The sequence below is a fragment of the Sapajus apella genome, unplaced genomic scaffold (genome assembly GCF_009761245.1).
Source record: "Sapajus apella isolate SASKATOON/1434 unplaced genomic scaffold, GSC_monkey_1.0 scaffold2, whole genome shotgun sequence".
NCBI classification, from domain to species: Eukaryota; Metazoa; Chordata; class Mammalia; order Primates; family Cebidae; genus Sapajus; species Sapajus apella.
In genome coordinates, this window is record NW_022436942.1 from 77,752,846 (window position 1) to 77,779,279 (window position 26,434).

Consider the following 26,434-nt stretch of genomic DNA (forward strand, 5'->3'; position numbering starts at 1 on the left):
CCGAGGCAGAGTCACAGGAGGGGGTATCCATACGAGGATTCAATCATCCACACCTAGAAAGGGTTGGATGGCATGATGAGTTGACGGGTCACAGATGAGGAAACCGACCATCCAGAAGGGAGCTGTTTGCTCACAGACAGACAAGGGGTAAAACAGGTGTTGAGCTTCACTAAATCTGCTCTTGACCCAGTGTTAAGTGTTGGGTATGGAGAGGAGGGTGGAAAGGTTCTAAACCAATTCACCCTCCAAAGAAAACAATTCTATACAAATGAAACGGAGATCCAGAAAAGACATAATCCTGACAATATGCAGAGGCAGAAGGTCAAAGCAAAGTTGGGCTGGAGAGTCCAGATATACAGGACTTGCTGTGGACCATAAAGCAGGGTAGGATACAAGTTGGTAGAAAAGAAACAAAGAGTACTGTCTCGGCAGGGATACAGCAGGAGGAAAGCTCAAGAGGTGGGGAGAAATTCATAGAGTTCTGTGACTGATGCCTTGATTAGAACCACCTCCCTTGTCTGAATCCTGGAAGTTAGTAAGTGCCATGGGGCCCTTAAGGCACCCTTTTCTTGAAAAGCAGACTGAGCAACTTGAAACCATCCCTTTGTGTTTCAGTGAGAGATCCAGCAGTACAAGTGCAGAAAGCCACACCCAGCCAGTCCAGAAGAAGTCTAAAAAGTAAGCCAGGAGGGCAATGGAAGGACCCAGGCAAGAGGGAATATGGTGACCACACCCTCTGTCTTCCCAGGGGTATGGAAATGACTGAATGCAGATCAGACTCCCTAAAGCCATAGACAATGCTGAAGGACAAGGCACTTATAGCCAAGAAGCCGAGCAGCAATGCAAACAAGGGCAAGAAATCCCTCTGCTGTGCCAGGCACCATGAAAAGCATTCTATCTGCATTACCTTGCTTGTTCCTCAAAACCAATCCTATGAGGCAGGGGCATTAGCCCATCTTACAAAGGAACAGGCTGAAACCTGGCCACATAAAATGTCTTGCCTGAGGCCACACAGCTAAGAAGTGGTGGAGCTGGACTTTAAGCCTGAATTTCCCAGCTACAAATTCCATCTCACCATCCTTAACATTTGCTGGGCTCCAGTAACCATCTGTCTCACTGTGGACTCATTTAATAGGGTCTGAACCACCATCCTGATGCTATTGGGAAGATCTGTCCTTCCTACGTCCAGGAGGATGCTTAGGGAGGCTGAAGGTGAGGGCAGAGAACCCAGGTGGCTACAGGGAGTCCCTGATGCAGAGCACGTTGGGGCCCAGGGAGGCCAGAGTGGTTACTAGGGAGGTTACTAGGGGACATCCCTGGGCTCCATCCCCCAAGCTTTTCTTATCTGTGTCCACAGCCGCACTAATTATGACATCAACATCCAATACAAGAGTGGGGTGTGTAACACCATGAGGGCCAAGTTTTACAGCGTAGCCCAGGAGGCTGGCTTCTGCCTGCAGGACAAGATGGAAATCCTCATGAAGTAAGGGCACACATATATCCATTCATTCAAAGGGCATTCACTGGGTACCTACTATATGCATGCCAGATGCCAGGTGCTGGGGCTATATCATAGACAAGAAGAACTTGTTATCTATCCTCAAGGAGCTCACAGTCTTCTGGAAAATATGGGCAGAAATGAAGTAACTGCATCCATCAGTGTATAGGTAAAAATTATAATCATTGTCCTACTGGAAGAGAACAGGGTGCTATGAGAGAGAGAGAGAGAGCATAGGTACCTAATCTAGATTGGGAAATCTGGGAAGACCCCTCTGACGAGGTGACTTTTAGATGAGTCCTGAAGGATGAGGAAGAGCCAGCAGTGTGATGAGAAGGTGGAATGACATTCCAGACAGAAGGAAAAGTGCGTGCAAATTCCCAAGTCCAGAAGGGACATGGAGAATTTGATGAGGGCTGCATCATGCAAGCCACAAATGCCACAGTTAACACATGGGATTTGATTTTAAGAGCACCAGAAAGCCATTGAAAGCTTTTCTTCTCTCTTCTGACAACCCAATAACTTCCTCCCTTTCTAGCCTACTTCTTGACTCCAGAGGCCATCCACTCCAATGAATGCATCTATGCAACAAAGTTTGCATGATGGCCAGTTACACTCTCATTCTCATAGCACTGATGGATTGAATGCTCTGGGACCAGGGTTTGGAGAACACTAATCCTTGCCCTTTCCTTCTGGAAACTGCCAGTCCAGTAGGGAAAAGTGGAAAATTAAACAGGGAATTAGCACACAGAGGTCTAGAGGTTGTGGGAGGAAGCAGCATGCTAAGGGAAGAAAAAAGGGATGCCCCACTTGACCCCAGACAGCCCTCAGGAAGGTCTCCTTGGAGGAAACAGCATTTTCTTTGCTTTTCTTTTTTAAGAGATAGGGTGTTGCTCTGTTGCCCAGGCTGGAGTTCAGTGGCACAATCATACTTACTGCAGCCTTAAGCACTAAGTTTTTTGTTTTGTTTTGTACAGATAGAGTGTCATTATATTGTCCAGGCTGGTGTCAAACTCCTGGCCTCAAGCAGTCCTCCCACCTTGACCTCCCAAAGTACTGGGTTTGCAGACATGAGCCACCACACCCAGCTGGAAATAAACATAGGTGATAGTTCCAGAGCACTTACTATGAACCATTCATGGATGTAAGAGCTTTGGATTTATGTATCATTTAATGCTACAACAATCCTATGAGATAGGTGCTATTATTAGACTTATTTTGTAGATGATAAAAGTGAGCTCAGAGATGCCTCTTGTCAAAGGTTCTCCAGTGGCTAAGTAGTAAAGCTAGAATTCAAACCCAAGAGACATGCTGAACAACTTGGAAAATATATTTCAGGATATCATCCATGAAAACTTCCCCAACCTTGCTAGAGAAGCCAATAGTCAAATTCAGGGAATACAGAGAACTCTTGATAGACTCTACACAAGAAGATCATCCCCAAGATACATAATCATCAGATTTTCCAAGGTCAAAATGAAGAATGTTAAAGGGAGCTAGAAAGAAGGGGCAGGTCACCAACAAAGGGATCCCCATCAGGCTAACAGCAGACCTCTCAGCTGAAACCCTGTAAGCCAGAAGAGATTGGGGGCCTATATGCAACATTCTTAAAGAAAAAAATCTTCAACCAAGAATTTCATATCCAGACAAACTAAGCTTCCTACATGAAAGAGATCCTTTTCAGATAAGCAAATAAGTCCTGAAGGATGAGGAGTACAGTATCACTGTAAAGCAACCACACAAACAAGCCAACAGAGTAACCAGTTAACAACACAGTAACAGGATCAAATCCACACATAACAATACTAACTTTGAACGTAAATGGGCTAAGTGCCCTGCTTAAAGTGCACGGGTAAGGTGGATAAAAAAGCAAGACCTAATGGTATGCTGTCTTTAAGAGACTCATCTCATGCATAATGACACTTAAAGGCTCAAAATAAAGGAATGGAGGAAAATCTACCAAGCAAATGGAAAACAGAAAAAAGCAGGGATTGCCATCCTAATTTCAGGCAAAACAGATTTCAAACCAACAAAGATCAGAAAAGATAAGGAAGGGCATTACATAATGGTAATGGGTTCAAATTTAACAAGAAGACCTGACTATCCTGAATATATATGCACCCAACATAGGAGCACCCAGATTCATAAAGCAAGTTCTTAGAGACCTACAAAGAGACATAGACTCCCACACAATAATAGTGGGAGTCTTCAACACTACACTGACAGTAATAAATAGATAATTGAGGCAGAAAATTAACAAAGATATTCAGGACCTAAATTCAGCATTGGACCCAATGGATCTCATAGACCTTGCAGAAGTCTCCACCCAAAACCAATAGAATATACATTCTTCTTATCACCACATAGCACATACTTTAAAATTGACCACATAATTGGACATAAAACAACCCTCAATAAATGTAAAAGAACTGAAATCATATCAAACACACCCTCAGACATGGCACAATAAAAATAGAAATCAACACAATGAAAATCACTCAAAACTATACAATTACATGGAAATTAAACAACATGCTCCTGAATGACTTCTGGGTAAATAACGAAATTAGACAGATCAAAAAGTTCTTTAAAAATAATGAGAACAAAGATACAATATATCAGAATCTCTGGGACACAGCTAAGGCAATATTAAGAGGGCAATTCATAGCACTAAATACCCACATCAAATAGTTAGAAAGATCACAAATTAACAACGTAACTTCACAACTGAAAGAATTAGAGAAGCAAGAACAAATCAACCCCAAAGCTAGCAGAAGATGAGAAATAACAAAAATCAGAGCTGAACTGAAGGAAATCAAGACATGAAAAGCCATTCAAAAGATAAACAAATCCAGGAGTTGGTCTTTTGAAAAAATTAATAAAATAAATAGGTCACTAGCTAGACTAATTAAAAATAAAAGAGAGAGGCTGGGCACGATGGCTCCCACCTGTAATCCCAGCACTTTGGGAGGCTGAGGCAGGTGGATCACAATGTCAAGAGATCAAGACCATCCCAGCCAACATGGTGACACCCTGTCTCTACTAAAAATACAAAAATTAGCTGGGCGTGGTGGTGCATGCCTGTAGTCCCAGCTACTTCGGAGGCTGAGGCAGGAGAATCACTTGAACCTGGGAGGTGGAGGTTGCAGTGAGCCGAGATCATGCCACTGTACTCACGCCTGGTGACAGAGCAAGACCCCCCTCAAAAAATAAAATAAAATAAAATAGAGAAGATTCAAAAAGCACAGCTTAGAAACAATGAAGGGAATGTTGCTACTGACCCCACAGAAATAAAATCATCCCATCAGTAACTACTATAATTACCTCTATGCACACAAACTAGAAATCCTAGAAGAGACAGATAAATTCCTGGACACATACACCTTCCCAAGACGGAGCCAGGAAGAGACTGATTCCCTGAACAAATTAATAACAAGCTCTGCAATTGAATCAGTGATAAATAGTCTATCAACCAAACAAAAGCCCTGATGGATTCACATATGACTAGCCAGTTATCCCAGCACCGTTTATTGAACAGGACCTGATGGATTCACAACCAAGTTCTACCAGATGTACAAACAAGAGCTGGTACTATTTCTACAGAAACTATTCCAAAAAATTGAGGAGAAGGGACTTCTCCCCAGCTCATTCTATGAGGCTACATCATCTTGATACTAAAACCTGGTAGAGACACAACAGAGAAAGAAAACCTCAAGCCAACATTCTTGATAAACATCAATGCAAAAACCCTCAACAAAACACTTGCAAACCAAATCCAGAAGCATATCAAAAAGCTAATCCACCATGATCAGGCAGGCTTCGTCCCTGGGATATGAGGTTGGTTCAACATACAAAAATTAATAAATGTGATTTATCACATGAACGGAACTAAAGACAAAAACCATATGATTATCTCAACAGAAGCAGAAAAAGCTTTTGATAAAATTCAACATCCCTTCATGTTACAAAAAACTCCCCATAAACTAGGCATTGAGGGAAAATACCTCAAAATAATAAGAGCCATCTATGACATACCCACAGCCAATATCATAATGAAGGGGTAAAAGCTGGAAGCATTCCTCTTGAAAACCAGCACAAGACAAGGATGTCCTCTCTCACCGCTTCCATTCATTGTAGTATTGAAAGTCCAAGCCAGAGCAATCAGGGAAGAGAAAGAAAGAAAGTGCATCCAAATAGGAAGAGAGGAAGTCAAACTATCTCAGTTTGTAGGCAACATGATTCTATATATAAAATATTCATAGTCTCAGCCCAAAAGCTCCTTTGGCAGTAACTTCAGCTAAGTTGCAGGATACAAAATCAATGTACAAAAATCACTAGCATTCCTATACACCAACATCAACCAGATTGAGAGCCAAATCAGAAAAGCAATTCCATTCATAACTGCCACAAAAAATACCTAGGAATACAGCTAATCAGGGAAGTGAAAGATCTTTACAATGAAAATTACAAAACACTGCTCAAATAAATCAGAGAAGACACCCAAAAATATGGAAAACATCCCTTGCTCATGGATAGGAAGAATCAATATCACTAAAATGGCAATATTGCCCAAAGTAATTTATAAATCCAATTCTATTCCTATCAAATTGTCTTCACAGAACTAGAAAGAATTTCTTTAAAGATATATGGAACAAAAAAAAATAGCCTGAATAACTAAGGCAACCTTGAACAAAAAAAAAAAAAAAAAAACTAGAGGAATCACATTACATGACCTCAAACTATACTACAAGGCTACAGTGACCAAAACAGCATGGTACTAAAAACAGGCACATAGACTGATGGAACAGAACAGAGAGCCCAAAAATAAGGCTGCAAATCTATGGCCATCTGAACTTTGACCAAGCTGACAAAACAAGCAGTGGGAAAAAGATGCCCTATTCAATAAATGCTGCTGTAATAAGTGGTTAGTCATATGCAGAGATTGAAGCTAGACCCCTCCATTACACCATATATAAAAATCAACTTAAGATGGATTAAAGACTTAAGTGTAAAACCCAAAACTATAAAACCCTTGGAAGACAACCTAGGCAATACCATCCCATACCTAGGAAAAGGCAAAGATTTTATGACAAAGACACCAAAAGCAATTGCAACAAAAGCAAAAATTGACAAATGGGATCTAATTGAGCTTAAGAGCTTTCACACAGCAAAAGAAGCTATCAACAGAGTAAATTGACAACCCACAGAATGGGAGAAAATATTTGAGAACTATGCATCTGACAAAGGTCCAATATCCAGCATCTATAAGAAACTTAAAAAAATTTACAAGAGAAAGCCCATCGGAAAGTGGGCAAAGGACATGAACAGACACTTTGTCAAAAGAAGACATACATGTGGCCAAGAAGCATATTTTAAAGCTCAACATCACTGATCATTAGAGAAATGCAACTCAAAACCACAATGAGATACCCGAATGACGCATTATTATTATTATTTTTTGAGACAGAGTCTCACTCTGTTGCTCAAGCTGGAATGCAGTAGCCTGATTTTGGCTCACTGCAACTTCTGCCTCCTGGGTTCAAGAGATTCTTCTGCCTCAGCCCCCCGAGTAGCCGAGACTACAGGCATGTACCACCACACCCAGCTAGAGAATGACTATTATTAAAAAGTCAAAAAATAATAGATGCTGGTGAGGTTGCAGAGAAAAAGGAACCCTTATACACTGTTGATGGGAGTATAAATTAGTTCTACCATTGTGGAAAGCAGTATGGATATTCCTCAAACAGCTAAAAGTAGAACTAACATTTAACCCAATGATCCCATTACTGGGTATATACCCAGAGGAATATAAATCATCCTACCATAAAGACACACTCCTGTAATTGTTCATTGCACTCTTCACAATAGCAAAGACACAGAATCAACTTAAATGCCCATCAATGACAGACTGGATAAAGAAAAATGTGGTACATATACACCACGGAATATTATGCAGCCATAAAAAAGAGTAAGATCATGTATTTTGTGGAAACACAGATGGAGCTGGAGGCTATGATCCTTAGCAAACTAACACAGGAACAGAAAACCAAATACCACACATTCTCACTTATAAGTGGGAGCTAAATGATAAGAATTTATGAACGCAAAGAAGGAAACAACAGACACTAGGTGGATAATGGGAGGAGGGGGAGAAGCAGAAAAAATAACTCGGGTACAGAGTGTAATACCTGGGTGATGTAGTAATATGTACAGCAAATCCCCATAACACATGTTTATGTATGTAACAAACCTTCACATGTAGCCCCAAACCTAAAACAACTTTTTAAAGTCATGCTGGAAAAGTAGGGTAGCAGACGGTTTCAAGGAAAAGCAACAGATAGGTCCCAGAAGTCAGAGGGACACAGAGAGCCAGGGAACTGCCGGTAGTCAGGTGTGGCTGGGGCATAGGGTGGTTGCAAGGCTATCAGAGAGCTAGATAAGCCAGTTTATAAAAGGACTTGGTAGTCTAGCTGTGGTTGAGTTTTATCACAGAGACTTTGATCATGAGCCAAAGGATACAATTCTGGAAGAGAAGAAATGGAAAGGATGGAGATAAAGCCAGAAAATGTGGGGGCTGAATAATTTAGAGTCTCGGAGAAGAATTTATTCTGAGTAAACGGAAAAGCCATTGAAAGCTGTATACAGTGGAGTGAAATGGTGATATTTATAATATAAAGTGTCACTGGAGAGACAGAACATAGGCACAAAATGATGAGGAGAGTGGGGAAGAGAGGAACCAGCATGAGCTCCTCTACTGTGTGTCTGGCATGAAGCTCAACAATTTATACACATTGTATCATTTAATCCTCACCTCTGACAAATAGGAATCATTATTGTTCCCCAAGTTACAGATGGAAAAGCTGTGTAAATACAATCAGAAGTAGGAAGAGAATGAAAGCTAATGAAAAGTGACTAGATTTAACTGGGAAATAGTGCTTCAGGACCTTGGAGAGAGCTGTATCCTCTTGTGGCAAAAGCCAGATCCTAAGTTAAAGACTAGTTGAGAGGGTTAAGAAAAGCCTCATGGGCAGCAAGCCACATTGCCATGTATGTACCTATGCAACAATCCTGCATGTTCTGCACATATACCCCAAAACCTAAAGTGCAATAAATAAATAAATAAATATATATATATATATATATTTTATATATATGAAAAAGAAAAGCCTCATGAATGAAAAGGTATTTAAGTCAGATATCAAAGGGCAGCTAGGATGGTTGTAGGAGGAGGGTATCTTATTCTTCTCTCTCTTTCTCATACAACCTTGTAGGCGCCAAGAAGAGAGAGGTGTCCAGAAGTTCCGTGCTTTCGTCCTTGTCTCAAATTTTCAAAAGGACATAGCAAAAATGAGACATCAAGTATCTGTAGTAAAAGGAGATGCAGAAGAAATTGCAGACCACTGGTAAATATCCTAAGAACCAGATAAGATGGTCCCTGGAAGAGGATAGGGTGTTGGTATTACAAGATCACAATTGATTCCACTGTCCTTCAAGGCATAGAGAGGCATTACTCCAAAACTCTCACTGGCCAGTAGGATCCCCCCTGCCACAGACACACTAAATCCAGAGCACGATCAGGCCCAGAACTCTGAAATCACACATAACCCAACCCATTGTGTTCTCCATACTTACCTGCTGTTTGATTCAGACTTGCAAATAAGGACAGCCTTGCCAGGCCCTGAGGAACAGGCAGATGAGGCATATCAACATGAAAATTTTCTACAGGTTATGAGGTCTATGGGGTAGTGATCACTACATCCACCCAAGTAATGTAAACCCTTAAAAATGCAAAACTAGGCAGGCGTATCCCAGAAACACTGTGCCCCAGCACAAGGGTGATGATAAGTAACAACAAAAAAGCAACATGAATTGAGTGATTACTGGATGGCAGTCACTACGTAAGCAAGTTACATAAATTGTCTATTTTGTTTCCCCCAACAAAATAATCTTGGAAGGTACATATTAACCCCCACTTCACAAACAAGGAAGCAGAGAGGCAGAGGGGCAAATTCACTTGTCAAAGGTCACACCAGCAGTAAATGGTGAATTTAGGATTCAAACCCCTGTCTAACATCATCTGTATGTTCACCTGCAATGTAGAATTGGAATCTACTGAACTGTGGTGTCCCAAACCCCATCCTAGCAGGGTGAATACATTAAGATCTAAGAGTAAGATGAGAAAGTAAAACATGTACCCAGAATCCCTTCCATGAGTTTAATAATGTGAAACAGGAACTTATAAGCAGGTCCCTGGAGTCTTTGCAGAGTTGGAACTTCTACACAACCACGCATCCAAGGACATCACTTTCTCACAAGCGATGTCTGGCCCTGAAGATACATGAGGCTTTTAAGAGGGACCCTCTTATGAAAGGGAGGAAGAGTCTTTTGCAAACCCTCTTCCCTCTGTGGGATGGAAGTGGGTGGGGGGAGGAGGAAAGGGAGTTATGAACTAACTCACATAAATAGGAGGAAACTGATGCTGGTCCTCCCACAGTGGGATTCAGCCTACATCTCTAATAGTGGAATTTCCGGTGTTATTATGGGGGAAGTAATTGCCCTCCATAGTAACATTAAAAATCAAGTCAAACAAACCACAGCCTAATAAGAGTGATGTTGAATTTGTAGTTCTTCATTCATCCAATTGCTCATTCAGTCTTTCAAATGATAGTTATTGAGCACCTACTGTCAGTAAGGCAGCATTCTAGCACTTTGAATACTGAGTAACTCAGATGAGGTTCCTTTTCTCCTCAATGAAATTGTATTCTAAACAAGGAGACAGGAATCAATATAATAAATATATATCCTAAATTACAAAGAAGTGTGAGAAGCCCAAAATACATAATAGATGATCAATTTCATCTTCAAAATTTTCCACAATGGGCACATATATAGCAAGGGGTGAGGGAGTTGTGTGTTTTTTTTTTTTTAAGAGATCCACCTGCCTTAAGAACTGATCACATCTGAACCATCTCCTTAGGTTAGACCTAAAGTAGGTTAGATGAAGTACATTCTTCAAGGACGGATTCCAAAACTACTCTCATATTCACATAACACTGAAATACACAAAGCTTTAACCCAACCTTGCTCATTAGTCAAAGAGATAGAAAATGCACACACAAACGCATACACATACACACCATCTTGTGTGTGACAGCCTTCTGCATTCTTGAAGACATCCCACAGATGTGTGTATGTCCACTCTGACTTGATTAACCCTAAGAGAAGCTTAGATACCAAAGTCCCTCCCTTTCTCCTAACATTTCACATTGTCTGACAGAAAAATAACAAATGCATCCCTTGAAAGCACACCCTTGTTCTATTTTTTAATGAAATGCAAGTCATTCTCCATCTTTTCCTACCCCTAAAAGTAAAGACATGCCTGATCTGTGGGCCACAGAGGAAAGGCCCCCAGATAAAGAGTCCTGTTGCCCTGGAGACATCACAGAGTAGCAGAAAGAGAAAGGAGATGGATGGCCAGAGGTGCTCAGATCTTCCAGCAGCTTCCTAACTTGCCCTCTCCTCTCGGAATTGAAGGTACTTTGATCTGTTGTCCAAACTGCCAGAGGATCTAAAGAACTTCCGGCCTGCCAAAAAGATCCTAGTGAAACTGCAGAAGTTTGGGGAAAACCTGGACCTGCGGATTCGACCCCACGTCCTCCTGAAGGTGCTGCAGGATCTGAGGATTTGGGAACTGTGCTCCCCTGACATTGCTGTGGCTATTGAGGTAACCACCACCTCCTTTCCCCCCAGTGTTTCAGGTGTCCTCATTCCATCACCTCTCAACATTCAGGCACTGTTTAAGTGCTGGGGACATAAAGGCCATTCCATTTATGGAGCTTATATTCTAATAGGAGAGGGATAGTCCCATTACCTGGTTGCCTAACTCTAACTGCAAGGGACATTATATTCTATGTAAATGGTACTCCCTGGAAACTCAGAGGCTTTGGAGTGGCATACAAAATGGGCAGTTATAATAAGGAGTCCTTTATCTTGCTACTTAAAGTGTGGTTCGTGGACTCCAGCAGCATGGACCTCACCTGGATGCTTGTTAGAAATGCAGAATCACAGGCTTCAAGTCAACCTGCCAACTCCAAGTTTATATTTTAATGGGATTCCATGTGTCTTGTATGCACCATACAGTTTGAGGAGCCCTGGGTATAAGTTAGAAGAAATCTACCTTAACTCAGGCAACTGAGAAGGTGACTTTTACAGTGAGACCTCAACCGTGAGAAGACGACACCATGAAGAGAAAGAGAAAGAGCAGATCGAGAAGAGAAGACAGCACGTGCAACAATCCCAAAGCAGCACATGACTGACTTGGGAGAACTCACTGGCAGTCAATGAGTGTGGAAGGAAGTGGGCAAGGAGTGCTTGGTTCACAGGGGATTGGAGAGGTCAGTCCATGCTGACCTTTGAGGTTCAATACAAAAATTTAGGAGCCACTAAACAGTTTTCAGTAGTTGGTCACCATCATCACCAGAGGAAGTTCCTGGTGCTCTGTCAAAAGGCACCGGCGATACAAGGACTCCACAGTGAGGGGTTAGCAGAGGCTAATGAATACATTTCTTTAGTTTTATCAGATGGCCTATGTGCATTTTAACAGGGCCTTCAATGCCTCCCTCCTGGTAAAGAAGTGACTCAAAAGGTCCAATTCTCAGACCTTGAACAGGCTATGGAGCATTTGACATTTTCATGCCAGGTGGGCCTTTCCACCGGATGACCTGGATGTGTTAATGAGGGCAAGGTTAAGAGTGGAAGGAGGAGGATGACCTTGTAGACAAATTCGAATGCCCAGACTGCACTCCCCAGTCTGGGGAGTATGAAGCTTCTTCAGGAAAGACTCTAGCAGGTTAGGCCAAAACTAACTCTAGGGCAACTTCCACCTCCTACTTACCGGCTATGGGGTCCAACCTCCACCTGAAGTTGTGAAGGACTTGGAAAAGGTAGTCCCTGCATGGGTAAAAAGAGTACCAGGGGCTCCACTTTTATTTGAGGTGAGTCCACAGCCCTGGCTAATAAAACTTAGCATGCTCTTCTCCCAGTGAGAACATCACATATATATATATGATGTGTACCTATGTAACAAATGTGCAGGTTTGTTACATAGGTATACATGTGCCATGGTGGTTTGCTGCACCCATCAACCCATCATCTACATTAGGCATTTCTCCTAATTCTTTCCCTCCCCCGGACCCCCACCCCTGACAGGCCCTGGTGTATGATGTTCCCCTCCCTTCGTCCATGTGTTCTCATTGCTCAACTCCCACTTATGAGTGAGAATATGAGGTGTTTGGTTTTCTGTTTCTGTGCTAGTTTGCTGAGAGTTATGGTTTCCATGTCATAGTGTCATCCATGTCCCTGCAAAGGACATGAACTCATCCTTTTTAATGGTTGCATAGTATTCCATGGTGTATATGTGCCATGTTTTCTTTATATAGTCTATCATTGATGGGCATTTGGGTTGGTTCCAAGTCTTTACTATTGTGAATACTGTCACAATAAACATAAGTGTCCATGTGTCTTATAGTAGAATGATTTCTAATCCTTTGGGTATATACCCAGTAATGGGATTGCTGGGTCAAATGGCATTTCTGGTTCTAGATCTTTGAGAAATTGCCACACTATCTTCCACAATGATTGAACTAATTTATACTCCCACCAACAGTGTAAAAGCATTTCTATTTCTCCACATCCTCTTCAGCATCTGTTTCCTGACTTTTTAATAATTGCCATTCTAACTGGTGTGAGATGGTATCTCATTGTGGTTTTGATTTGCATTTCTCTAATGACCAGTGATGATGAACTTTTTTTTCATATGTGTTTTGGCCACATAAATGACTTATTTTGAGAACAGACATTTAAATGTCTGTTCATATCCTTTGCCCACTTTTTGAAGGCGTTGTTTTTGTCTTGTAAATTTGTTTAAGTTTCTTGTAGATTCTGAATATAAGCCCTTTGTCAGATGAATAGATTGCAAATTTTTTCTCCCATTCCATAGGTTGCCTGTTCACTCTGATGGTAGTTTCTTTTGCTGTGTGGAAGCTCTTTAGTTTAATTAGATCTCATTTGTCAATTTTGGCTTTTGCTGCCATTGCTTTTGGTGTTTAGTCATGAAGTCTTTGCCAATGCCTATGTCCTGAATGGTATTGCCTAGGTTTTCTTCTAGGGTTTTTATGGTTTTAGGTCTTACATTTAAGTCTTTAATCCATCTGGAGTTAATTTTTGTGTAAGGTGTAATGAAGGGATTCAATTTTCTGCATATGGCTAGCCAGTTTTCCCAATGCTATGTATTAAATAGGGAATCTTTTCCCCATTGCTCGTTTGTGTCAGTTTTGTCAAAGATCACATGGTTTTATATGTATGAGGTTATTTCTGAGGCCTCTGTTCTGTTTCATTGGTCTATATATCTGTTTTGGTACCAGTACCATGCTGTTTTGGTTACTGTAGCTTTGTAGTATAGTTTGAATTCAGGTAGCATGATGCCTCTAGCTTTTTTCTTTTTGCTTAGGATTGCCTTGGCTATATGGGCTCTTTTTTGGTTCCATATGAAATTTAAAGTAGTTTTTTCTAATTCTGTGAATAAAGTCAATAGTATCTTAATGGGGATAGTATTGAATCTATAAATTACTTTGGGCAGTATGGCCATTTTCACAATACTGTTTCTTCCTATCCATGAGCATTGAATGTTTTTCCATTTGTTTGTGTCCTCTCTTATCTCCTTGAGCAATGATTTGTAGTTTTCCTTGAAAAGGTCCTTCACATCCCTTGTAAGTTGTATTCCTAGATATTTAATTCTCTTTGTAGTAATTGTGAATGGGAGTTCACTCATGATTTGGCTCTCTGTTTGTCTATTATTGGTGTATAGGAATGCTTGTGATTTTTGCATATTGATTTTGTATCCTGAGACTTTGCTGAAGTTGCTTATCAGCTTAAGGAAATTTGGGGCTAACATAATGGGGTTTTCTAAATATATAATCATGTCATCTGCAAACAGAGACAATTTGGCTTCCTCTCTTCCTATTTGAATACCCTTTATTTCTTTCTCTTGCCTGATTCCCCTGGCCAGAACTTCCAATACTATATTGAATAGGAGTGGTGAGAGAGGGCATCCTTGTCTAGTGCCAGATTTCAAAGGGAATGCTTCCAGCTTTTGCCCATTCAGTCTGATATTGCCTGTGGGTTTGTCATAAATAGCTCTTATTATTTTGAGATACGTTCCAGCAACACCGAGTTTATTGAGAGTTTTTAGCATGAAGGGGTGTGGAATTTTATCAAAGGCCTTATCTGCATCTATTGAGATAATCATGTGGTTTTTGTCATTGGTTCTGTTTGTGTGATGGATTACATTTATTGATTTGTTTATGTTGAACCAGCCTTGCATCCCAGGGATGAAGCCAGCTTGATCGTGGTGGATAAGCTTTTTGATGTTTGCTGAATTCAATTTCCCAGTATTTTATTGAAGATTTTCACATCAATGTTCATCAGGGATATTGGCCTGAAATTTTCTTTTCTTTTCTTTTTCCTTTTATTCTTTTTATTTTTTATTTTTTCTGGTTGTTGCTGTTGCTGTTGTCTCTCTGCCAGGTGTTGGTATCAGGATGATGTTGGTCTCATGAAATGAGTTAGGGAGGAATTCGTCTTCTTCTAGTCTTTGAAATAGTTTCAGAAGGAATGGTACCAGCTCCTCTTTGTACTGCTGGTAGAATTCAGCTGTGAATACATCTGGTCCTGGGTATTTTTTGGTTGGTAGGATATTAATTACTGCCTCAATTTCAGAACTTGTTATTGATCTATTCAGGGATTCAACTTCTTCCTGGTTTAGTCTTGGGAGGGTGTATGTGTCCAGGAATTTATCCATTTCTTCTAGATTTTCTAGTTTATTTGCACAGAGGCATTTACAGTATTCTCCAATGGTAGTTTGTATTTCTGTGGGATCAGTGGTGATATCCCTTTATCATTTTTTATTGTGTCTATTTGATTCCTCTCTCTTTTCTTCTTTATTAGTCTGGCTAGCAGTCTATCTATTTTGTTAATCTTTTCAAAAAATCAGCTCCTGGATTCATTGATTTCTTGAGGGGTTTTTCATGTCTCTATCTCCTTCAGTTCTAGTTATTTCTTGTCTTCTGCTAGCTTTTTAATTTGTTTGCTCTTTCTTCTCTAGTTCTTTTAATTGTGATGTTAGGGTGTCGATTTCTCCTGTGGGCATTTAGCGCTATAAACTTCCCTCTAAACACTGCTTTAGCTGTGTCCTAGAGATTCTGGTACATTGTGTTTTTGTTCTCATTGATTTCAAAGAACTTATTCATTTCTGCCTTAATTTCGTTATTTATCATTCAGGAGCATTCAGGAGCAGGTTGTTCAGTTTCCATGTAGTTGTGCAGTTTTGAGTGAGTTTCTTAATCCTGAGTTCCAACTTGATTACACTATGGTCTGAGAGATAGTTTGTTATGATTTCCATTCTTTTGCATTTGCTGATGCATGTTTTACTTTTGATTATGTGGTCAATTTTAGAATAAGTGTGATATGGTGCTGAGAAGAATGTATATTCTGTTGATTTGGGTTGGTGAGTTCTGTAGCTGTCTATTAGGTCCACTTAGTCCAGAGCTTAGTTCAAGTCCTGAATATCCTTGTTAATCTTCTGTCTCATTGATCTAATATTGACAGTGGGGTGTTAAAGTCTCCCACTACTATTGTGTGGGAGTCTAAGTCTCTTTGTAGGTCTCTAAGAACTTGCTTTATGAATCTGGGTGCTCCTGTATTGGGTGCATGTATATTTAGGATTGTTAGCTCTTCTTGTTGCATTAATCCCTTTGCCATCATGTAATTCCCTTCTTTGTCTTTTTTGATCCTTGTTGGTTTAAAGTCTGTTTTATCAGAGACTAGGATTGCAACTCCTGCTCTTTTTTTATGCATTCCACTTGCTTGGTAAATATTCCTCCATCCCTTTATTTTGAGCCTATGTGTGTCATTGCATGTGAGATGGGCCTCCTGAATACAGCACACAGATGGGTCTTGACTCTTGATCCAGTTTGCCAGTCTGTGTGTTTTAATTGGGGCATTTAGCCCATTTACATTTAAGGTTAATATTGCTATGAGTGAATTCGATCCTGTCATTATGATGCTAGCTGGTTATTTTGCCCATTAGTTGATGCAGTTTCTTCATAGTGTCAATGGTCTTTATAATATGGTATGTTTTTGCAGCGGCTGGTACCAGTTTCTCCTTTCTATATTTAGTGCTTCCTTCAGGAGCTCATCTAACGCAGGCCTGGTGGTGACAAAATCTCTCAGCATTTGCTTGTCTGTAAAGGATTTTATTTCTCCTTCATTTATGAAGCTGAGTTTGGCTGGATATGAAATTCTGGGTTGAAAATTCTTTTCTTTAAGAGTGTTGAATATTGTCCCCACTCTGTTCTGGCTTGTAGGGTTTCTGCAGAGAGATCTGCTGTTAGTCTGATGGGCTTCCCTTTGTGAGTAGCCTGACCTTTCCCTCTCGCTGCCCTTAACATTTTTTCCTTCATTTCAACCTTGGTGAATCTGATGATTATGTGTCTTCAGGTTGCTCTTCTCAAGGAGTATATTTGTGGTGTTCTCTGTATTTCCTGAATTTGAATGTTGGCCTGTCTTGCTAGGTTGGGGAAGTTCTCCTGCATAATATCCTGAAGAATGTTTTCCAACTTGGTTCCATTCTCCCTGTCACTTTCAGATACACCAATCAAATGTAGGTTTGCTCTTTTCACATAGTCCCACATTTCTTGGAGGCTTTGTTCATTCTTTTTCATTTGTTTTTCTCTGATCTTGTCTTCACACTTTATTTCATTACGTTGATCTTCAGTCTCTGATATTCTTTCTTCCACTTGATCAATTCAGCTATTGATACTTGTATATGCTTCACAAAGTTCTCATGCTGTGTTTTTCAGCTCCATCAGGTGATTTATGTTCTTCCGTAAACTGATTATTCTAGTCAGCAATTCCTCTAACCTTTTTTTAAGATTCTTAGCTTCCTTGCATTGGGTTAGAACATTCTCCTTTAATTTGGAGGAGTTTGTTATTACCCACCTTCTGAAGCCTACTTCTGTCAATTCATCAAACTTATTCTCTGTCCAGTTTTGTTCCCTTGCTGGCTAGGAGTTGCAATCCTTTGGAGGAGAAGAGGCAGTCTGGTTTTTGGAATTTTCAGCCTTTTTGCACTGGTTTTTCCTCATCTCCATGGATTGATCTATCTTTGGTCTTTGTTGGTGACCTTCAGAAGGGGTTTTTGTGTGGACATCCTTTCTGTTGATTTTGATGTAATTCCTTTCTGTTTGTTAATTTTCTTTCTAATAGTTAGGACCCTCTGCTGCAGGTCTGCTGGAGTTTGCTGGAGGTCCACTCCAGATCCTGTTTGCCTGGGTATCACCAGCAGAGGCTACAGAATGGCAAACATTGCTGCCTGTTGTTTCCTCTGGAAGCTTCATCCCAGAGGGGCACCCACCAGATGCCAGCTGTAGCTCTCCTGTATGAGGTGTCTGTTGACCCCTGCTGGGAGGTGTCTCCCAGTCAAGAGGAGGCAGTCCATCCCTTAGCAGAGCTCAAGCGCTGTGCTGGGAGATCCACTGCTCTCTTCAATGCCAGCAGGCAGGAATGTTTAAGTCTGCTGAAGCTGCACCTACAGCTGCCCATTCTCCCAGGTGCTGTGTTTCAGGGAGATGGGAGTTTTATCTATAAAACCCTGCCTGGAGCTGCTGCCTTTCTTTCAGAGATGCCTTGCTCAGAGAGGAGTATCTAGAGAGGGAGTCTGACTACTGCAGCTTTGCCAAGCTATGGTGGGCTCCACCCAGTTTGAACTTCCTGGAGGCTTTGTTTATAATGTGAAGGAAAAACCACCTACTCAATCCTCAGTAATGGTGGATTCCCCTCCCCACCACCAAGCTCCAGCATCCCAGGTTAACTTCAGACTGCTGTGCTGGCAGTGAGAAATTCAAGGCAGTGGATCTTAGCTTGCTGGGCTCCTTGGAGGTGGGATCCACTGAGCCACACCACTTGGCTCCCTGACTTCAGCCCTCTTTCTAGGGGAGTGAATGGTTCTGTCTCACTGGCATTCCAGGCACCACTGGGGTATGAAAATAAAACTCCTGCAGCTAGCTTGGTGACTGCCCAAACAGCCACCCAGTTTTGTGCTTGAAACCCAAGGCCCTGGTTGTGTAGGCACCCAAGGGAATCTCCTGATCTTCAGATTGTGAAGACCATGGAAAAAGCGTAGTATCTGGGTTGGAATTCACCATTCCTGACAGCACAGTCCCTCACGGCTTCCCTTGGATAGGGGAGGGAGTTCCCTGACCCCTGCCCTTCCCGGTTGAGGCAATGCCCCACCCGGCTTTGGCTCACTCTCTATGGGCTACACCCACTGTACTGGCTACACCAGTCCCAGTGAGATGAGATGAGTACCTCAGTTGGAATGTAGAAATCACTCACCTTTTGTGTTGATCTGACTGGGAGCCGCAGACCAGAGCTGTTCCTGTTCAGCCATCTTGCCAGCCACCCAACATCACAGAACTTCTAATAACCTGGTTATGGGGGTCTACATGAAACTCTGCCTTTTGTGTGTCTTAAACCCTGTCCAGGAAAGCAAGCCCATAGCTGTTGCCAATTCTCAAAGGGATCTACAAACCAAAAATGTTTAGAGACAAAAGATTTTTGAAAAGATATTAAGGAGTGGAAAAGAAAGAAAAATGCATATAGCTGGGATTTCCTGCCCTCCCCAAATTTCCTTGCATCAGTAGCAACAAGGAGGGGCTTAAAATTAGCCTGCTGAGCTAGGAAGCTGGAAAGAGATCCTCTTCCCCAAAGGACTACTTCAATCTGATGCTCTAAGCATTATGAATGCCTGAATGGTATTCCTGGGGCCACCAGTCTTAACCACAAATCTTCCAGGATCTTGAGGGGAGGGAGAGAAGGTGGAGTCTACTTTTTAGACCAAATTCTGAGATTGTCGCTGTGCCTGCCCCACAGTTTGTACGAGAACACATCATCCATATGCCTCAAGAGGATTACATCAACTGGCTGCAGAACCGGATCAACATACCCATCGGGCCCTATGGCACCCTGACGTAGGCTGGGCCTGGGTTGACCAGCTGTTGCGGTGGAGGAGGGTTTACCTATATCATGCTCCTGTATCCTTCCTGTGTTCCTGCCTCCTGACTACCCTCATGGATGCTCTTTATGGATGACCTTTTATAGTAGGGTCATCTGGAGACTGACCTCCGGCAACATTTTAAAGGGGGATGGTCCCAGGTGGCCTTCCTCTAAATTCTACACCCCAGACACAACCTACCAGTCTCTTTTCTTCAATGGTCCAGCCTGAATCTACCTTCTTCCTCTTCAGATTTCTTCACCCTATTTATCTTCCTCAAATACTGGAGAATAAAATTGAACTGAATGTTTGACGTCTGTCTGGAAAGAGTTGGGGCCATGGAATTCGGGTGTAGTATTTGGATCCTAATAACAATAGTTACCATTTATTGAGACCCAGTGCTGAGTGCTTTACCTAGATAATACCATTTCAGTCTCATGATAACTTGGTTAAGCACTGATATTAGCTTAATTTCACACTGATTAAGCTAAAGCATATTTCTCAATATTATATATATACTGCATTGGATGGGTGGCTGGATGGATGGTTTGATGGATGGATGGATGGGTAGATGGGTGGATGGGTGGATAGGGAGACATATGGATGGATGGATAGATGGATGGATGGATGGTTTGCATGGTTGCCTGGTTGGATGGTTGCATGGTTAGATGAATGGATGGATGGATGGATGGATGGATGGATGGATGGATGAATGGTGGATAGATGGATTGATGGATTGATGGATGGGTGGATTGATGGCACATTCCCCAACAAGGCAATAGTATGCAATAAAATTTTAGCCTTGAGTCCTCGTATGTTTTCTGTTGGTCTTAGTTACAGGAAGGAAGCTTATCTTCCTATCATCTCAAAATGCGTGTGGACTCATAACCTCTTTTTTCACCTTGGTCTTATGCTCACCTACATTCTCACTAAGTTATAGAAACTGTAGGCATTTTAATTCCCTTAGTGATGGCCATGCTGCATTACCAATTGGACAACTAGACTTGATTTGCTCTTGTGCCTGGATTATCAGAGCCTTTGTGTAGGGTGGACTTGAACCTCTCTCTCTCTGGAAATCTAAAAGTGGGGAGGAGAGTTAAATTCAAATTATTCTTCAATCTAAGCAACATCACACTCATCCATTCACCTATTCAATCATTTATTCATTCAATGAATATTTATTGAGAGCCCAATATGCACCAACCAAGTCCTAGATGCTGAAGTTACAGCAATGAACAAGGCAGACAAGTCCCTGTTCTCATGGAGTTTGTCATTTTTTTATTTCTTCTTTTTTGACACATGGTCCAAGATGAGATCATGGAGTCCACATAAAACCAGAGAAGTCAATAAAATGCGACACGGAGGGCAGAGGGATTATGTAACATCACACGTCCCTCCACAGAGATACCCTATGGTTAACAGTAAACCTTGAAAAAGGAGTATTCAGGGTACAAAGGTGAGATACAATCTACAAGAAAACTACCAAATGAAGAGACCCTACAGGTCTCTGTATTAAATAGGAATTTGCATGAGGGAGAAGCAGAGAAGAAAGAAGGAGAACCTAACAAGGAGAAAAACAGGACAAAGGAGGTAGGGGAGGAAAAGGGAGCTGAGCAACAGGAGGGTAGAAGGGACTGTGGGAGAAAACCAATCGGGGTGGGGTGAGGGGAACAGGGCGGGGCTAGCTGGTGGATCTCTAAGAACTACAATGCAAACCAGCCCCTCCACTTCATCCTCTGGACCTTTAGTAGTTTCTGTTACACACTCAACTGTCTTCTGTGAGCAATGCTTTGAGGACATAAAGAAAAGGGGCTGTGTTCTACATCTGGGTTGCTCAGGGCAAAAAAGGGGGCTTGCGGTACTTAGATCCTGAACAGTAAAGAGTTCAGAGCCTGGCAAGGTGGTTCAGGCCCCTAATACCAGTGTTTTTGGAGGCCAAGGTGAGAGAATCCTTTGAGGCTAAGAGTTCAACACCATCCTGGGCAGCATAGTGAGACGCCATCTCTACAGAATAAAATTGTTCTTAAAATTAGCCAGTAGTACCATCTGTCGTCCCAGCTGCTCAGAAGGCTGAGGCAGGAGGATCGCTTGAGCCCAGGAGGTCAAGAGTGCAGTGAGCCGTGATCACACCACTGTACCCCAGTCTGAGCAAAAGAGCAAGACCCTGTCTCAAAAAAAAAAAAAAAAGAGTGTAGTAGGAACAGCATGTCAAAACTAGAGACACTGCTATTACCCGAGCTCTCAAGGTTTATAGAAACCTTAAACAGACATTTGGCTTCTCACTAGACATGGGGCAGGAGCCCAACCAAATTGAAATATACCTCAAATGTCGGGTGACCATCACAGCTGAGATTTAATTACACTAGATCATCAGTGCAATGGTGGCAAATTAAAACAAGTACAAAAAGATCCCAGTGGACATGAGGGAAGGGGGCACTAACTCATACTTGAGATGTCAGGAAAGGCTTTTGAGAGGAAGTGATTGATACCTCTAAGATGATCTAGAGTTATCCAGAAAGAGATGGGTAGGCAGAGAAGGAGGGAAGAAAAAATGTTCCAGGCAGAAGGAACAGCATGTGCAAAGGTCCAGAGGCAAAAAGAAGCTTAATTTGTCATTTGAGGACCTAAACATAACTCCAGCTGGGTCATATTTTGAATTGGGGGTACAGGACAGAGAAAGGGAGAAGGAAGGTTGGGGAGGTAAGTAGAAGCCAGATCTTTTAGATACCTTATAGGCCATGTTAGGAAGTTTGGACTTTATCTTCCTGGAAATAGGAATCCACGGAAGGATTTTGGGGAAGGGAATAATTATGTTTGCTTTCGGGGGCAGGGAAATGGCACCCACAAGGAACAGGGAGCTAAGATGAGGCTGTGGCAGTGATTGTGGGGAGAGCAATGGTGGTGGAGATGGAGTGAAGATACTCATTGAAAAGATATTTAAACAGCAGAATCAACAGAACTTGGTGTGATGGATTATAAGTAAGGGCTGGGAGGGCAGGAATATAAGGAATCATGAGTGGAAGGTGATGCCTTCAATGTACCAGGAGAAGAGGAAGAAAAGTTCATAATGAGAAGGTGAAGAGTTATGTTTTAAGCATATTGAGTTGGAGATGCCTGAGGGGCAGTCAGGTAGGGGGGATGCATAACTCAGGAGAGAAGGCTGCATGGGAGGCAGAAACATAGCATCAATATCCCCTAGGTCAAGATGGTCAAAGGAAGAAATGGGAAAAGAGGCAAGGAGAGAAGAAGAGAGAGGGGGACTTGAGGACAGAATAACAAAAAGCATCAAGAAGCCTACTCACAAAATAACATTTACTGGCTGGACGCAGTAGCTCAAGCTTATAATCCCAGCATTTTGGGAAGCCAAGGTGGGCGGATCATCTGAGGTCAGGAGTTCGAGACCAGCCTGACCAACATGATGAAACCCTGTCTCTATTAAAAATATAAAAATTAACTGGATGTGGTGGTACATGCCCGTAATCCCAGGTACTCAAGAGGCTGAGGCAGGAGAATCCTTGAACCCGGAAGGTGAAGGTTGTAGTGAGCCCAGATCACGGCATTGCACTCCAGCCTGGGTGACAGCCTGAGAGACTCTGTCTCAAAAGAAATAAAAAATTAAGAAAATAACATTTACTGAAAGGCTGCTTTGTTCCAGACATCTTGCAAAATGCTTGGCATGTATGATCTCATTCCATCTTCAGAAGCCTGCAGAGAAGGGCTCTTGTCTCCTTCCTGTTTTGCAGATGATGAAATGGAGCCTCTGAGAAGTGTTTTGTACACATATCCAGCTGACTATGAACCCCCTCTCTCCAACCCTACCCTCCGACCTGCAGCCCCCTCTTCTACGAAACAAGGAGGTCACGAGAGTTATTGTGCTTTTGGAATGAGGAGGCTTTCCGGAATTGTATTAGCTCACATTTGTGCTGTATTCCACAGTTTCCAGAGTGCCTTCTCCAGTATTACCTTATTCGATGCTCACAGCATCCCTCTGAAGTGAACATTATTATAATCCCCATTTTACAAAGAAGGATATCAAGACTTAAGATTGGCCAATCGTCATATAGCAGGTAAGTGGCAGAGCCAAGTCTAGATTGAAGTCTGTCTGTCCCAGTCAGGGGCAATCTTGAAATTGCAAGACTTACTCCGCCCTTCCACTTGGCAGTTTCTGAGTCTGTTTCTCAGAGCTGTAGCTCCATCTAGTGGCCTTTGTCAGTATTACTCTCCCACCCAGCCCTCCAACAGAATGTCACTTTCCTGCCAAAAAAAAGAAAACAGCACCAACGAGACCTATTCTGCTTAGACGAGGAGTGTTTACTCAAACAAGCGAAGACCTTTTACTACTAAAATAGACTGGGGACTAGGACGAGTCAACACATGCCCTCTCAGCTTCCAGGTTCTAAAAAGAGCCACAGGAAGATTTTTTTTTTTTTTTTTTTTTTTTTTGCTTGTCAGCCTCTCCATCAACATCTTAATTGAGCACCTACTAGGTGCTGGATCCTGAGGAGTCACTATCCCAAGCTCTGACCAAGCCATCTGAGTGGTTAACATGAGAGTTTTCAAAACGATATGGGCCCTAGAGAAGCTCTTTTCTATAAAGCACTGGATAGTAAATATCTGCTGCATGTTCTTTTTTTATATATAGTCCTTTAAAGGTGTAAAAACCATTTGTAAATTAAAAGTCATACAAAAAGAGACCGCAGACCAGATTGGGGCCATGAGTCATTGTTTGCTGATCCCTGCTTGAGGATAAATTTAAGAGTGAAGAGGAATGTTCTAGTCTCCCCCAAAAAACAGACAAGGAGGGCTAGTGAACATAATATGGTAAATATACAGACAAAGGGGATTTGGGCACTACTCAGAATAGTTTTTGTCATTTTTGTGGAAAAGGCATGTATGCAGAGGGTAAAAATCCTAGCAGTGCAAAAGGATATGAACTCCAACTCTCAGACCCCATTTCTGTATACAGAGACTCTCACACTGTACCCAGTAACTTGTATATCTTTCCAGGGATATTCTTTGCATGTACAAGCAAAACATTTCTAATTAATTAATTAAAACGAAGCATTTACGGTGTGCTTACTGTATACCACACATTGTTCTAAGTGCTTTGCATTTAATTATAGTTTATCCTTACAACAGCTCTATGAAGTAGATATCACTCTGACCCCCCCACTTTATTCTGGAGGAAACAGGGGTATAGAAAGTTTAGAATCCTGCCCAAGGCTACATAACTTGCATAGGTAACGTTTTTTTCTTTTTAGCAGATCTCGTCAGCTTAGTATACAAACTTCTGCATTAATTTGCTATGCTGGTAGTCATTTCGCTTCCTATCTTCCTACTTTATATGAAGGAGGAAAGAGGTTGAAGTTTCATACCAGTGCATTAAAATCAAGAGCCAGACTGTTGTCATCGCCCTGCCTTGACATTTCTTTTAAAGGTTCGCAGATAAGGGAGGACCTGGACCAAAAGCTATGAACAATTGTAGAGAATGATACCAAAATAAAAGCCCAAGCTAATGTCAAAACAACGCCGCATCACTTCCCTTTTTATCCAGTACTGCTCATTTCATTCCTGGAGCCTCACCTGCATGGCTGAAATTGAGTGTCCTTCCCTGTTTTGGGATCTGGAGGTAGCCAGGGGAAGTCAGATAAAGATAATGTAGAGTAAGAATTTAATAAAAGTGAAAATTTTCTAAGTGCCTTATGCTAGGCACTACAAAATTCATATGCCTTTGCTGGTGGATTCCTTGTAATTATCCTGTGAAGCTAGTGTTATGCTTATTCACATTTACAGATGACAGAAAATTGAGACTAAAGAAGGTGAAGTGGCTTGCCCAAGTCACATGCCTTCGAGCAATTAATTCAGAGTTCAAATCCTGGTTGTCTTGAGATTTTACAAGATTGTTTTAACCACATTACACTGCCTCTCTACTTAGAAAATCTTGTTTTGGGGTTCAAATTGATCATCTTTTCGTGGGAGAATCAGAGCTAGAGCTTTAATGATAATAAAATTTAGAAACTGTTTACATTTTTGAAGAGCGTTCACATCCATCAGCACCATGTGATCTTCAAAGCAATCCTCTGAGATGTGCAAAGAAAATCTCACCTGCATTTTGAAGACATGACACACCTAGTAACTTGAGATTTGGGCCTGGCTATTTAACTCTTGAGCTTTCTCCACCACACTGCCCTGGGACAAAGGAACCACACTAGTGAACAGTGGAGAGGAGACAAACTCCTTTCTGGCTAGTCTCAAAATAGCTCTGACCTTTTTTTTTTTGTTTACTTATTATCTGTCTTACCAGCTAGATTTCACTTTCATGAGGGCAAGAACTACATCTGCTTTATTTGTCATTGTATTCCCAGAACTTCTCATAACATTTCTGGGATCAACTAAATGAATGGATGCATAGATGCATGGATGGATGGATGGATGGATGGATGGATAGATGGCTGCATGGATGGATGCATAGATGCATGGATAGATGGATGAATGGATGGATGAATGCATGGCTACACACATGGCTGGATGGATGGATGGATGCATGGATGGATGGATGGATGGATGGGTGGATGGATGCATGGATGGATGGATGGATGGATGCATGCATGGATGGATGGATGCATGGATGCATGGATGGATGCATGCATGCATGCGTGGAAGGATGGATGGATGCATGGCCACACACATGGATGGATGGATGCATGGATGGATAGATAGATGGATGGATGCATGGATGCATGCATGGATGGATGGGTGGATGGATGCATGGCTGCATGCATAGATGGAAAATTGAGTGGATAAATGGATGCATAGTTGAGTGGATG

The 26,434-nt window shown here is 41.8% G+C and overlaps 1 protein-coding gene across 1 annotated transcript in view; it reads left to right on the top strand.

Moving 5' to 3' along the window:
- The window catches only part of CCDC60 (coiled-coil domain containing 60), a 73,166-nt gene extending 53,253 nt beyond the window's left edge, over positions 1-19,913 (top strand). Inside the window, exons 10-14 of the mRNA XM_032283385.1 lie at positions 616-678; positions 1,358-1,483; positions 8,770-8,901; positions 11,033-11,222; positions 19,487-19,913. Coding sequence (XP_032139276.1) covers positions 616-678; positions 1,358-1,483; positions 8,770-8,901; positions 11,033-11,222; positions 19,487-19,588 — 613 coding nt within the window. The 3' untranslated portion in view covers positions 19,589-19,913. The remainder of the gene's footprint in view (positions 1-615; positions 679-1,357; positions 1,484-8,769; positions 8,902-11,032; positions 11,223-19,486) is intronic.
- Positions 19,914-26,434: the final 6,521 nt, after the last annotated feature.